We start from the raw sequence: 16,024 nt of genomic DNA, 5'->3' as shown, positions 1-16,024 counted from the left end.
TCCAGTTTTGGCCAATTCTGTAACATTTCTGGCAGCTCAATTTGAGCAGCTAAGTTTCCCCAAATTTGTGTTTACACTGTTATATTGCTTATTATTTGTGTTATCACAGAACCGGAAACGGGAGAATTAGAAAGGACTGGAAGGGTATGTCTACACGTGCACCCTCTTTCGAGAGAGGGATGCAAATGCAGCTGAGCAAAATTGCAACTGAAGAGCAGATTTGAATTTCCTGCACTTCATTTGCATATTCGCGTTATGGCGCTATTTCGAAATAGCGCTATTTCGAAAAAAGAAACATTGTTTAGACACGGTAATTTCAAAAGAAAACCCTTCTTCCAAAATAACTGGTAAACCTCGTTGTAAGAGGAATAAGGGTTATTTCAGAAGAAGGGGTTTCTTTCGAAATAACTGCGTCTTGACAGCGTTTCTTTTTTCAAAATAGCTGTATTTCGAAATAGCACCATAACACGAATTTGCAAATGAAGTGCGGGAAATTCAAATCCGTGCTTCATTTGCAATTTTGCTCAGCTGCATTTGCATCCCTCTCTCGAAGTTGGTGCAAGTGTAGACATACCCAAAGGGATCTCGAGAGGTCATCGAGTCCAGTCCCCTACCCTCATGGCAGGACCCAGTACTGTCTAGACCATCCCTGATAGACATTTATCTAACCTACTCTTAAATATCTCCGGAGATGGAGATTCCACAACCTCCCTGGGCAATTTATTCCAGTGTTTAACCACCCTGACAGTTAGGAACTTTTTTCTAATGTCCAACCTAAACCTTCCTTGCTGCAGTTTAAGCCCACTGCTTCTTGTTCTATCCTCAGAGGCCAGGAAGAACAAATTTTCTCCCTCCTCTTTGTGACACCCTTTTAGATATGTCCCCTCTCGATCTTCTCTTTTCCAAACTAAGCAAGCCCAATTCTTTCAGTTTCCCCTCATAGGTCATGTTCTCTAGACCTTTCATCATTCTTGTTGCTCTTTTCTGGACCCTTTCCAATTTCTTCACGTCTTTCTTGAAATGTGGTGCCCAGAACTGGACCCAATACTCCAACTGAGGCCTAATAAGCCCAGAGTAGAGCGGAAGAATGACTTCTCGTGTCTTGCTCACAACACACCTGTTAATGCATCCCAGAATTAGGTTTGCTTTTTTTGCAACAGCATCACATTGCTGACTCATAGTCAGCTTCTCGTCCACTATGACCCCTAGATCCCTTTCTGCCGTACTCCTTTCTAGACCGTCGCTTCCCATTCTGTGTGCGTGAAACTGATTGTTCCTTCCTAAGTGGAGCACTTTGCATTTGTCCTTATTGAGATACTTCCTAAGATATCTACTTCCTCCACTACAGCTGGACTCTAGTCTCCCCACCTCTGATGCATCAGCATTTTACCTAGTCTTTTCTTGACCCTCTTTAATGACAAGGTCTCCTATCGTGGGTGGTTTGTGAAGTTTCAACTTGGGGAGGCAGTAGCTTCCCAGCCCAGGCTCTGCCCCTTTCCCTGCCCAGATCACACCTCCTTCTCCCTGTCTCCCTCCTCTCTTCCCTGCACATCCTGTGTCCCTGCTAACTACATGCTTGTACCCTTCCAGCAAATCCCTGAACCCAAGCAAATTATTTTTGAAAAAACCCTCCACTTTTCTGCAATTTCTCTCAACAAAATGGAACATGTTTTGTACGATGTGCCAGACATGCAGAAGGTACCTAATTAACAGCACTAAATTTGGGCAAATTGCTCCAGCATCACACAATGGGAGGAAGAGTCACCCCATAAAGTCCCAAACTGAAATTCTCCTATAATCCGGGAGCAGTGGCTACTGCATGAATAATGCAGAAAGATTTTGACATTGCAAAAAACACTTTGCAGAATTGCACTTCTCAGCACTTTTCATCTGATGACACCCAAACACTGAACTAAAACCAATGAATTTACACAGACTTCTGTGAGGCACGCGAGTATTACTAGTATCCCTTTTTTCATATGAAGAAACTGAGGCATGGGATAATTAAGTTCCTTATCCTCTGTTGTTGTTGTTGTTGTTGTTCGTTTTTTAAAAAAATCAGTGGAAAAGCTCTCTTTGACACCTTAAATGATGGGTCCAATGTCATACTGGAAGTCTGACGGAAAGGCCATGAAGAAAACCCCTCATCTTCACATTCCTAGAAGAGGAAAGCACAAGCCACTGGCTGCATTGAAGTGGGAGATCAGCCTGAAACCCCAGCTTCTTCTCTGAGGCTGTCCCTGTGGGTGCTCCACCTTAGTGTTGGGCGCCTCAGTGCACCTGGCTGGAAGATTTCGATAGCAGTGCTTGTGGATAGCCTGTTCGCACATGGGCAGTAACCCTCACGCGCCAGGCTGCTAATGCTCACGCGTGAGCCCTGATCCCCTCTGCCGCCTTCGGTCCCGGTTGGAACCCGCAGTGTGCTGTGCACTGAGCTCCTCAATTAGCTAGATAGCATTTAGTCAGACTCAGCCTTCTCAAACCATTCTCCTTCACTCGGAAGAGGAAAAAAAAAGATTTTTTTTGCATCAAACTGCGAAACCACAAATAAGCGGAGGCTCACAGCCTACCACTTCCCCCTTATGGGGATCACCCTGCGCGGGATCTCCCCTCCGTGTTTTTACTCATTTTTATTCTTTAAATCTTTTATCCTCCTGAGGAGATCAAATACAACGTCCTCCTCAGACACACACACACCCCCCACAGGCATACACAGCAGCGGCCGGTGATCAGATGCCACCTATTTGCCGCTTGTATATTTCCCGCCTAGACGGGCGTTCGCTTATCTCTGCTGCCTGAGGGGGGAACACGGAGTAGTTCAAGGCCTTCTTCACACAGCCCTGATTGCCAGAGCAACTACAGCGAGAGAGCTATTTTTCTTGGACAGCGATCTGACCCAGATGCAATCTCTGGGGTTTTCCTGCATCCCTGCTTACAATCTCTCAGCGGCGATGTCAGTCAAAGCGGCTGCAGCTGCCTCAGCTGCGAGCTCTGCAACCTCTAATCAATCAAAGAGGATAAACGCAGAGGCTAGCAGGGAATCCCCTTCACCCAAGAAAGGGAAATCCCACAATTCCAAGCCGGTCCTGTCCTCTGTGGGGGCTCTGGAGAAGAGCTTTCTGGGGCTGCGATCACCCATTGCACCCCGAGGGTCCCAGGACCTGGCTACAATGCTGAAACAGCCTAGCAAGCCTGAGCCCCTTGTGGCACAAAAACTCAAGCCAGCCATGGCAACCCCTACGCAGACCTCACACTCTGCCACTGATTAAAATTGTGGGTTTACCAAAGCCCCACGCTCAACTTTATCAGTGTGCGCACGTATCCCGCAGCCTGGCAAGGCAAGAGGCTCACAGCCACAGTACCCCCTGCCGCCTATGCCTCAAACCTACTCCTGCATCTATGGACCAGCTAAAGTTTACCTCAGTAACCACAACTCCACCTTTCGGAACTGATGCCTCTCCGACACTTGCCAGGTTCTCTCCAGCAAATGTAACAGCTCCTGCGCCTCCTTCATATAGCGAGGAGGCAGCTGTGCCTCTTTCAAATGCTCTCACCCAGGCACTGCTCCCCTAGGAGGAGCTCACCTCTGCCACAACCAATGATGCCTCAGTGGCACCCCAGCCAGGGGCTACCACCTCCATGCCCATGCCTCCTGCTTGGCCCTACTGGGACCCCTACTGCACCAGCAGCGCAACAACACCAGCACGCTAGTCAGACTCACGCAAGACACACTTCCGTGACCTCCCTGGATGCATCTGGGGATCAAACTGACTCTGATCATCCCTTTGGTGATGACGACTTAAATGATTCATTACACCCGCCGATTCAGCTGTCCTCCTCTCCTCTGGAGGATGCCCTCATGCAGTCCATACCATGGATCTCTTTCGATCCCTAGACCTCCAGATACACCTCTCCAAATGCCAGCTCCAACCAGTCCAGGTGCTGGATGTTGCAGGGCCGAAGGATGGACGAATCCGGGTGGAGTGTAAGAGGCGATTTATTCGGTTACAGCATCCAGACTGCTCGTTCCCCTCGTCTTGCGACCAAAGTGAACCCTGAATTATGGTTACAGCATCTTTTATCCCTACCCTTCTCTTGGTACCCATCCTATCCCTTTTTTTCCGAATTATCCTTTTGTTTCCTAATATGGTGAGGATCGCCCCTTCCCGGACCTGACCTCTTTGCTTCCCAATATGGAGAGGCTAGCTTTGCCCGGACCTTACCTACTGATTTCTTATATGGTGCCTTTTGGAGCCTTATTTTACTAGCAGTAGATTGGGTAACTGGATGGCCTAACTTACGGTAAGGCCCCAAATTAGGGAATTTTGTGGCTTAATTTACAAGAGGATGCTATTCCTGAGGCAATCCTTGTATTGCTGTCTTTCCTGTTACACATGCAGCTAAGGGTCGTCTTGCTTCCGAGCTGAGTTTCTGTGGAGAATTATGAAGGCAGGATCTTATGCCTGGATCTTGCCTTCTGCTCCCTGTAGGCCAGATCCAGCGCTGAGACCCTCTTTATTCCCGCACCCACACTGGAGTTCATAGGGGCTTGATTAGATTGCACCACTGCCACTGCATCTCTGTCCCACCACAGGTTCCTAGCTATGCGGGAACTTATTGAACTTCACTGCACAGCTCCCCAGCTACCTGCCAGAGCATGTCTCCAGCTCCTAGGCCACATGGCAGCAGCCACCACTGTGGTCCCTCATGCCAGATTGCATGAGTCCACTACAACACTGGCTCAGCACAGTCTGCACACCGAGGAAGCAGCCTCCTCAAGCTGGTCTCAGTGCCACTCACCATCAGGAATCACGCCAATGGTGGTCGGATCCACAAAATGTGTGTGCTGGGGTCCCCTTCCACAAACCAGCCCCCTCTTTCACGATCACCACGGATGCGTCCCACTTAGGCTGGGGAGCCCACCTTGGCACCTGCACTACACGAGCCTGGTGGTCACCTGCAGAGACCACTCTGCACGTCAATATCCTCGAGCTCCGCGTGGTGTTCTACGCCTGCCGGCATTTCTGAGACCACGTGGTCTCACAATTCCACGGTGCAGATCTGTACAGACAACCAAGCTGCAATGTTTTACATCAACAGGCAGGGAGGGGCCAGATCTTACCCCCTCTGCAAGGAAGCGGTCCATCTCTGGACTTGGTGCATTGCACACAATATAGAAAAGAAATTCTTTTCAATAGCTACCGAACATCTATTCGAAAATCTTACCTGTACAAATGGTGACGCTTCTCCGCTTGGTCCCAAAGAAACAACCTCGATGCAGCCTCAGCTCTATTACCTGCAATCCTGCAATACATCATGGAACTTAAGAACTTGGGCCCCTCCCTGAGCTCCCTTAAAGTCCATCTCGTTGCAATCACAGCTCTACACCAACCAATTCAGGGCTTCTCAACGTAGAAAGCCCCAGGGGCCACAATGATACAGCACATGCCGAGGGCCTCAACTTAAGTGTGATTGCATATACATGCAAATATATGCAAACAGCTTCTTTCACACTGATGGGCATAAATACAAAGCACTTCCCACAATGCCCTGGCACTCCCAGCACCTCCTCCCTGACGACTAGAAATGCCGACACCCTGTACCCATCTGTTTCAGCCAGCCCATCTGCTTGCGTCTTTCAGTGCTCACCCTGCCTGGGAGACACCTCGCCGTCGTGGAGCGTGTTCCCAGTGGAGGCCATGTTCAAAGGATCCCATCTGTGGGCTGCATGTTGAGCACGGCGTAAACCCAAACCGCACCATGGACTGCAAACAAACCGGCCATGTGCCACGTGTTGAGTAGCCCTGCAATAGACAATACATTGGTGTTCACACACCCCACAACTAAAAGGTTTCTCAAAGGCCTGAGAAACACTTACCCTCCCGTCAAACTACCAGTCCCCTCCTGGGACCTCAATCTCATTCTTAGGACCCTAACGAGAAAGCCCTTCGAACCAATAGCAACATGCTCATTGCTCCACCTCTCCATGAAGGTGGCCTTCCTGGTGGCTATACCATCTACTAGACGGGTGGTAGAAATTGCAGCCCTCATGACTGACCCATCTTTTATGGTCTTCCATAAAGACAAGGTGGTACTTAGACCTCACCTAAAATTCTTGCCAAAGTTCTCCTCCGCGTTCCCCTGCAATGAGCCTATCAACTTACTTGTCTTCTTTCCCAAACCTCACGACAACGTGATGCAGGCAATGCTTCATATCCTCGATCTCCGCAGGGCCATTGTATTCTACATAGATAGAACCACACGAATCCGCCAAACCAACAGATTATTCGTTTTGACTACAGAACCATCTCTGGGTCTTCCCATCTCCTCTCAGAGACTTTCCAAATGGATAGTGGAGTGTATAAGACTGGCATACTCAGTCTTTGGCAAAGATCCGCCTCCACAACTTCGTGCGCACTCCACAAGAGCCACGGCTGCATCAACCGCATACATTCAGGGCATCCCCTTGTCAGATATTTGTAAGTCAGCTACCTGGTCGTCCATCTATATTTTCACAATCCACTATGCACTCAACACATACCCTTCGAGGGGAACCCTTTTCAGCCCCTCCACCCTGATAGCTGTCCATAAAGACACGATGCAGACCAAAGCACCCACCTCCAGCAGACACACTGCTTCATAGTCACTCAGGGTGTGTCTACATTACATGGCTCCATCAAAGGAGCCATGTAGATGACTGTAATCGGCAAAGGGGAATGAAGCGGCAATTTAAATAATCGCCGCTTCATTTACATCAAAATGGACGTCGCGCTGTGCCGATCAGCTGATCATCAGCACAGCGTGGTAGTCTAGACGGGGATCAGCCGACCCCAGATTCCTTTCTCGTCAGATCCTTTATGCCTCGTTTGGGACTGGTTCTGTTCAATATCTTCATCAATGATTTAGATGATGGCATAGAGAGTGTGTTTATTAAGTTTGCAGAAGATACCAAGCTGGGAGGAGTTGCAAGTGCTTTGGAGGTTAGGCTGCCAGGCGCCAGGGGGCATGGCTGTTCGCCCGCCGGGCACCAGAGGGCGGGGACACTTGCGCGCCCGGGGACAGGGCCCCCCTATAGTCACGTGCCTGGGGGTGGGGCCTCCTCCAAGGGCCACGCGCCGGCGCCCCCCCAAGTGCTGCGTGCCCGGGGCCAGCGCCCCTCCACAAGTGCCACATGCCCGGCGCCAGCGCCCCCTCCAAGCGCTGCGTACCCGGGGCCGGAGCTCCCCCCCAAGTGCCGCGCACCCGGGGCCGGCACTCCCCCCCCCTCCAAGCGCCATGCACTCAGAGCATGGGTGGCCAATCTGCAGCACTCCCGGGGCCGGCGCTCACTGTGCGCCATGCATCCGGGGCTGGCTCCGGCACCATGCATGCACCACGTGCCCAGGGCCAGGCCAGCCCTGAGCACTTGCTGGGCGCACACAAATGCCCCCGCAGGCTCCATGGTGCCCACAGGCACCGTGTTGGGGACCACTGGTAGAAGGTGCTTGGTCCTGCCGTGAGGGCAGTGGACTGGAACTGATGACCTCTTGAGGTTCCTTCCAGTTCTAATGTTCTATGATTCTACAATTCCCCACTTCCTCTTCTCCCAACTGCTCACCCCCCTTCCCTCATTCTCCTATTCCTTCCCCACTGCCTCTTCCCCCCACACCTCAATCCCCATTTCCCTCATTCCCACTCCCACCCAACTCCGCTGCAGAACACAGAAAACAAGGAGCCTGTGGAGAGAGGGCAATAAGGGGACGGGAACCAGGCAGCTATCTATGTGGTACTCATTGTGCTAGGCCACACCCCCCACCACTGCACACACTAGCACGGGGGAGGGGCCTATGGGGAACGCGTGTGGGGAGTGGGAAGGGGAGAAGAATTCCCAGCAGCAGGTTCAGTAGCAACTAGGCTAGGAAAGTGAAACCAAACCCACCCCCACGCTCCACAGCAGCAAGCGGAGGGAGCCAATGCAGCATGGAGAGTGGAAAGGAGGAGAAGGGGGGCAACAAGGAGGAACCCCACTTTGCAGATGCAGGGAGTGACTGGATGGGTGAGGGGCTGAGCAGGAGAACAAAGCAGCACAGCAGGGCTAGCAATCCTTCTGGAGCCAGTGAGATGAATGGAATTACAGGCTGCAAAACCTCTGGGAGAACCAGGTGAATGTAACTGGAGTCTTTGCCAATTTTGCCCCCAGGCAGGTTCGGGGGCGGGCTGCTATTCTGCCTTCCCAGTCGCTCTGGAACCTGCCTGAACAGCACTAAATATTCGACAGTAACCCCACCTGGCAGTTGGAGGGAGGGAGGAAAGGGGAGAGATTGGACCAGCACAGCTTAGCTTTGGGCAGGCTGTGCCTTGTTTTGCCTTACTGACCAGACACCCATGCCTCCCACAGTGAACTATTCATTGAGACTACGTCTAGACTGGCATGATTTTCCAGAAATGCTTTTAACGGAAAAGTTTTCCGTTAAAAGCATTTTCGGAACAGAGCGTCTAGATTGGCATGGACGCTTTTCTGCAAAAGCACTTTCTGCGGAAAAGCGTCCGTGCCAATCTAGACGCGCTTTTCAGCAAAAAAGCCCCGATCGCCATTTTCACGATCGGGGCTTTTTTGCAGAAAACAAATCTGAGCTGTCTACACTGGCCCTTTTGCGCAAAAGGACTTTTGCCTGAACGGGAGCAGCATAGTATTTCCGCAAGAAGCACTGATTTCAGACAGTAGGAAGTCAGTGCTTTTGCGGAAATTCAAGCGGCCAGTGTAGACAGCTGGCAAGTTTTTCCGGAAAAGCGGCTGATTTTCCAGAAAAACTGGCCAGTCTAGACACAGCCTAACAGTATTAAATTAAAAGAGTGTTAACATTTAACCAAGTCTTATAAGAACACAACTACTGTACAAAGTCATGATGTCAAGAAAGCAAGTTAAAAATAGACTCAAAGGGAATATGTAGTGTACTAAGTTTTGATCTGAGTTGGAAGATGGGTCAACAGTATTTGCATTCATTGGCACAAAAAGCCATGCTGAATTCCAGTAACTGATAAAAATGCAGCTAAATTCAAAACAGACCCCAAACAGAAATTCTGAGTGGTTGTATTTACTGGGAAGGTATGCCTGCGATAAGGGAGGCTGAAGTGAAAGACCCGAAATGGCCTGTTCCAAATTCAAAACTAGATGCTGAACAAGGGGCAAGCAAAAGAAGGGCATTACTATTTGTAGGGACCTACCAAATTCACAGCCCTGAAAAACATGTCACAAACCTGGAAATCTGGTATTTTTTGTGCTTTTACCCTATCCTACACAAAGGGTACGTCTAGACCCGTGGTCACCAACCAGTAGATCGCGATCTACCGGTAGATCTCAGAGGCTCTAAGAGTAGCTCTTGAGCCCTCTCTGAACTGCGCGCCTGCGCAGTACATTTACATTAGATTTCCTCATTTGAGGAGCAGCTACTCGCCGAGCAACAACACCAGGTGAGTAGCTGCGAGGAATGGTGGGATTTTTTTTAAAGTAGTAGTATAAGGATTGGGGATAGCAAGTGATGGAAAGGAGGAGAATAGAGAGGGCGGGGCTTCAAGGAAGGGGCGGGGCGGTAGATCTTGGCTTGGTCTGTCATTTAAAAAGTGATCTTGGGTGTAAAAAGGTTGGAGACAGATCGGGGCAGTCTGGACGATCCCCTGTCGACATGAAAGCCCTTTATAGACCTCCCTGGTAAACCTCATCCTACGAGGCATAACGGGGAGGTCGATAAAGGGCTTTCAGGTCGGCGCGGGAGCGTCCAGACTAGCACACTGAGCCGATAAACAGCTGATCAGCTGTTTGTCGGCTCAGCGCGGCAGCCATTTAAATTTAAATGAAGCCGCGATTATTTAAATCGCGGCTTCATTTCCCTCTTCCGATTAGCCTAATCTACATGGCTCCATCAATGGAGCCATGTAGTTTAGACACACCCCAATTGAGCTGATAATAACGAGCACTCAAGTAAAATAGAAGATGCTTCCAGATAAGTAATTCTGGTTCTGAGAAGACAGCTGATATAATTTATTGGAGTTCTACTGTTACAATCGAGAGAGTGGTATGTTGAAAATCTTCTATTGCATTGCTTTATATCGTGGCAACTTAAAAATAATGGTTCACATCTTCCACTAAACTTTACCATTTATCAGTGAGATAGAGAAGAATAACTGCTATGATACATGTTGTGGAATGTATTGAACATCTAATATATACCAGTCTCCGAGCAGGGAAAATGCTTTGTTCTAGGGGACAGCTTTTCCTCTCTGGAGACCTGAATTCAAATTTGTGAGAGACCTCAAGGGAAGAAATTTTCTTTTTAATCTAGTTCTAAATGGTGATTTTGCCATAAAAGTTACCCATGAATAAGATGTAATGTTTAGTTTACAGTCTAGGAATCCCTACAACTAACATATCAAGGAAATTAAGGGTTTGAATGAAATTTTTTAAAAAATCACTGAATTGTGATTTTAGTCTATGTAAGACTTTTGGTGATCTCCATGGATGTGCTCCCGTTGTAATTCTTTTACAGCATCTTCACAAGTTAGGGAGACACAGAAAACAGAATTTGGCACTAAATGTATGTGAAAATTGATCTTTGGGGTTTGATGGGGTATCTAACAGATACCGCAGGATAATAGTCTGTGGTGAACTAGCTCCACTCTCTTTCCCCAGTGTTCTCTGTACTGAAATAAGAATGCCTGAATAGTTCATTCTTTTAGGCCCAGCTTCTACAAATACTGTGTGAATGCATAATTTGGCACACATGAATCAGCCTATTGATTTCAATAGGATTACTCATTTCTGTAAAATTAAGCGTATGTATAAACGTTGGCAAGATCGAGGATTAATTTGCCTTTTACTGTCAGACTGGGGGTCAAGTTGAAGTTGAATTCACGATTTGCTCAGGGTCATATGGGGTTCTCAGTGAACATCGAAACAGAGACTCCTGAACAGAACGTCACCTGCTTTAAAAACTGCTTCCCTTAAGGAGTCTCTTGAGAAGTTGGCTTGCCCGTGCTTATGTGTCTAAGTGCTGCTTTTAGCACCAGAATGAATTGCAGGCACAAAAATGTAGGGACAACTTTTGCAGGCACCAATTGCATTAGCAAAATGTGTCCAGGCCTCTGAAATCAAGGAGTTCCGCCTTTTTTGTTTTTTCTAGACAATCGTGCATTCAGCCAGATGAAACAGCAAAGAAAAAAATACATAGAACAAATCTACCCCTGACTGTAAATACCATCCAGGGTATTCATTACAATATTTAAAAACTATCAACTGGATACAGAATATTTTTCTGATGATCTGTGTTGATTTTTCCAGAGAGCGTCGTAAAAAATTTCTATTGGCTACAGGATCTGACCAAGAAGGTTCAGCCATAGAAGCTTCAGGATGGGATGGCAGGTAAAGATTTTTCATTCGCAGCACTTCAGTGAAAACATTACTTTTCTTTTAGTAAAAAGATCGACTTTCCAGTTTTGACTAATTCTGTTACATTTCCGGCAGCTCAATTTCATCTAAATTTGAGCAGCTTTAGTCTTCCAAAATTTCAGCTTACAGTGTTGGATCACTTATTATTTATGTTATCACAGAGCCGTAGATGGGAGGACTGGAAAGGACCTCTTAAAACATCTACTTTTTCCACTCTCCCCAGCACTCACTTATGAGAATTTCTTCTAGTCTTTCTTCTTTGGGGGATGTCCCTGTGGATGCTCCACTGCTCATGATGGGATGCCCCACAGTCCAGAGCGGAGCTTTTTGAACAGTAGTCAGCGGGCTGCATGTGCATGAAGAGCACTTTGCACCACACTCCCGTTGGCGCCCTGTGCGCACGGCCCAATCCACCCCTTTAGTTCCTCTTCTACCACCCTCGGTCGTGCATGGAGCTCTTCATTCTCCTCAACATTTCATTCTCCCCATGGAGAAAATTAGTTAGCCTTATCCCTTTTCTTCAGATTTATTATGGTTGTGATTTGTCTCTCCATTCCTTAAAAAAAAAAATTCTTGTTAGTTTCTAACAGAGCCACTGGCAGCTCCAGCGCCAGATTCCTCAAGCAATTGAATATCGCCCCCCCTCCCCACCTTCCTTCCCTCGTTTATAAAAAGAGAGAGAGAGAAAAGAGGAAGAGAAAATAACAAAGCAGTAAGAGCAAACAGAGAAACAAAAGAAGGCGACAGAAACCACAGGAGGTCAGTTAACACCCCTGCGACGCACACTGACTGCACAATGCCGGATTGTCCACAGGGACACACTGGGTGCATCTAGACTGGCATGATTTTGTGCAAAAACTTGCCGCCTGTCTACACTGGCCACAAGTATTTGCGCAAGAACACTGACTTTGTACTGTATAAAATCAGTGGTTCTTGTGCAAATACTGTGACACTCCCGCTCAGGGATAAGCCCTCTTGTGCAAGAGGGCCAGTGTAGACAGCCATGTTAATTTCTTGCGCAAGAAAGCCCGATGGCTAAAATGGCCATCGGAGCTTTCTTGCACAAGAGAGTATCTACACTGGCACGGATGCTTTTGCGCAAAAGACGTCCGTGCCAGTGTAGATGCTCTTTTGCGCAAATACTTTTAACGGAAAAACTTTTCAATTAAAAGTATTTGCGCAAAATCCTGCCAGTGTAGACACAGCCATCTTGTTTATGAGGAACTGGAAGGAGCCAGACCGCACGTTCTAAGAAATGGTGTGAACGGCATGAGGCACCCATTGTGCACACGCAGTGCGGTAGATGACTGCTGACAAATCTCATAAGAACATAAGAACGGCCATACTGGGTCAGACCAAAGGTCCTTCTAGCCCAGTATTCTGTCTGCTGACAGTGGCCAGCACCAGGTGCCCCAGAGAGGGTGGACCGAAGACAATGATCAAGCGATTTGTCTCCTGCCATCTCTCTCCAGCCTCTGATAAACAGAGGCCAAGGACACCCTTTTATCCCCTGGCTAATCGCCTTTTATGGGCCTAACCTCCATGAAATTATCTAGCTTCTCTTTAAACTCTATTATAGTCCTAGCCTTCACAGCCTCCTCTGGCAAGGAGTTCCACAGGTTGATTACACGCTGTGTGAAGAAGAACTTTCTTTTATTAGTTTTAAACCTGCTCCCCATTAATTTCATTTGGTGTCCTCTAGTTCTTCTATTTAGGGACCTAATAAATAACTTTTTTTATCGGCCCTCTCCACACCACTCATGATTTTATAGACCTCTATCATATCCCCCCTCAGTCGCCTCTTTTCTAAACTGAAAAGTCCCAGTCGCTTTGACCTCTCCTCATATGGGACCCGTTCCAAACCCCTCATCATTTTAGTTGCCCTTTTCTGAACCCTTTCCAAGGCCAAAATATCTGTTTTGAGGTGAGGAGACCACATCTGAACACAGTATTCAAGATGTGGGCATACCAGTTTTATACAGGGGCAGTAAGATATTCTGGGTCTTCTTTTCTATCCCTTTCCTAATAATTCCTAGCATCCTATTTGCCTTTTGACCGCCGCTGCACACTGTGTGCAAGTTTTCAGAGAACTGTCCACAATAACTCCAAGATCTCTTTCCTGATCTGTCGTAGCCAAATTAGCCCCCATCATACTGTACGTATAGTTGGGGTTATTTTTCCCGATGTGCATTACTTTACACTTATCCACATTAAATTTCATTTGCCATTTTGTTGCCCAATCACTCAGTTTGGTGAGATCTTCTTGGAGTCCCTCACAGTCTGCTTCTGTCTTGACTATCCTAAACAGTTTGGTATCATCTGCAAACTTTACCACCTCACTGTTTACCCCTTTCTCCAGATCATTTATGAATAAGTTGAAGAGGATTGGTCCCAGGACTGACTCTTGGGGGACACCACTAGTTACCCCTCTCCAATCTGAAAATTTACCATTTATTCCTACCCTTTGTTTCCTGTCTTTTAACCAGTTCTCAATCCAAGGAAGGACCTTCCCTCTTATCCCATGGCCATGTAATTTACACAGGAGCCTTTGGTGAGGGACGTTGTCAAAGGCTTTCTGAAAATCCAAGTATACTATATCTACTGGCTCCCCCTTGTCCGCATGTTTGTTAACACCTTCAAAGAACTCTAATAGATTAGTAAGACAGGATTTCCCTTTACAGAAACCATGTTGACTTTTGTCCAACAAATTATGTTCTTCTACATGCTTCACAATTTTATTCTTTACTATTGTTTCGACTAATTTGCCCGGTACTGAAGTTAGACTTACCGGTCTGTAATTGCCAGGATCGCCTCTAGAGCCCTTTTTAAATATTGGTGTCACGTTGGCTACCTTCCAGGCATTAGGTACGGAAGCCGATTTAAAGGATAGGTTACAAACCACAGATAATAGCTCAGCAATTTCCCTTTTGAGTTCTTTTAGAACCCTTGGATGAATGCCATCCGGTCCCGGAGATTTGTTAACATTAAGTTTCTCTATTTGTTCCAAAACCTCCTCCAATGACACTTCAATCCGGGACAGTTCCTCAGATTCATCTCCCTTAAAGGATGGTGCAGATTCGGGAATCTCCCCAACATCCTCAGCCGTGAAGACTGAAGCAAAGAAATCATTTAGTTTCTCTGCAATGGCTTTATCATCCTTGATTGCTCCTTTTATAGCTCGATCATCTAGGGGACCCACAGGCTTTTTAGCAGGCTTCCTGCTTCTAATGTACTTAAAAAACATTTTGTTATTTCTTTTTGAGTTTTTGGCTAGCTGTTCCTCAAAATCTCTCTTTGCTTTTCTTATTACATTTTTACACTTGATTTGACAGTGTTTATGTTCCTTTCTATTTATCTCACTAGGATTGGACTACCACTTCTTAAAAGATGCCTTTTTGTCCCTCACTGCTTCTTTTACATGGTGGTTGAGCCACGGTGACACTTTTTTAGGTCTCTTGCTATGTTTTTTAATTTGGGGTATACATTTAAGTTGGGCCTCTATTATGGTGTCTTTAAAAAGTTTCCATGCAGCTTTCAGGGATTTGGCTCTAGTCACTGTGCCTTTTAATTTTTGTTTAACTAACCTCCTCGTTTTTGTGTAATTCCCCTTTTTGAAATTAAATGCCAGGGTGCTGGACTGCTGAGGTGTTCTTCCCACCACAGGAATGTTGAATGTTGTTATATTATGGTCACTATTCCCAAGCGGTCCTGTAACGGTTATATCCTGGACCTGATCCTGCACTCCACTCAGGACTAAATCGAGAATTGCCTCTCCCCTTGTGGGTTCCTGCACCAGCTGCTCCAAGAAGCAGTCATTTAAGCCATTGAGAAATTTAACTCTGGTTCTCTTCCTGAGGAGACATGTATCCAGTCAATATAGGGGTAATTAAAATCCCCCATTATTATAGAGTTCTCTATTTTGGTAGCCTCTCTAATCTCCCTCAGCATTTCAATGTCAGTATTGCTGTCCTGGTCAGGTGGTCGGTAATATATCCCTACTGCTAATTTCTTATTATTGGTGCATGGAATTACTATCCATAGCGATTCTATTGAACATGTTGATTCACTTAATATTTTTATTTCATTTGATTCTACATTATCTTTCACATACAGTGCCACTCCACCACCCACCCGGCCTGCTCTATCCTTTCTATATATTTTATATCCCGGTATGATTGTGTCCCACAGATTTTCCTCATTCCGCCAGGTTTCAGTGATGCCTATTATGTCAATCTCCTCATTTAATACGAGGTACTCCAGTTCACCCATCTTATTAGTCAGACTCCTAGCATTTGTGTACAAGCACTTTAAAAATTTGTCACTGCTTATTTGTCTGCCCTTCCTTGATGCATTGGATTCCTTTGTATGCGGTTGTTTGTCTGCTCTGGCCCATGGTTTGCCCTCTCCCCTCCTCTCTTTCTGACTACAGCTTAAAGAATCTCTATCAATGGATTCTCCTCTAAGAGAAGTCTCCATCCGATTTACGTGCATCTCCGCACCAATCGGCTTTCCCTCATCTCTTAGTTTAAAAACTGCTCTACGGCCTTTTTAATGTTTAGTGCCAGCAGTCTGGTTCCACCCTGGTTTAGGTGGAGCCCATCC

The 16,024-nt window shown here is 47.0% G+C and overlaps 1 protein-coding gene across 1 annotated transcript in view; it reads left to right on the top strand.

Moving 5' to 3' along the window:
* LOC142819298 (transient receptor potential cation channel subfamily V member 1-like) overlaps positions 1 to 16,024 on the top strand; it is a 44,544-nt gene that overhangs the window by 22,579 nt on the left and 5,941 nt on the right. Inside the window, exon 8 of the mRNA XM_075905115.1 lies at positions 11,315 to 11,395. Within this exon, the coding sequence (XP_075761230.1) occupies positions 11,315 to 11,395 (81 nt within the window). The remainder of the gene's footprint in view (positions 1 to 11,314; positions 11,396 to 16,024) is intronic.

The sequence above is a fragment of the Pelodiscus sinensis genome, chromosome 21, assembly GCF_049634645.1.
Source record: "Pelodiscus sinensis isolate JC-2024 chromosome 21, ASM4963464v1, whole genome shotgun sequence".
Lineage (NCBI taxonomy): Eukaryota > Metazoa > Chordata > Testudines > Trionychidae > Pelodiscus > Pelodiscus sinensis.
The sequence above is the reverse complement of the archived record's forward strand: the minus strand, read 5'-3'. Positions and strand labels throughout refer to the sequence as shown.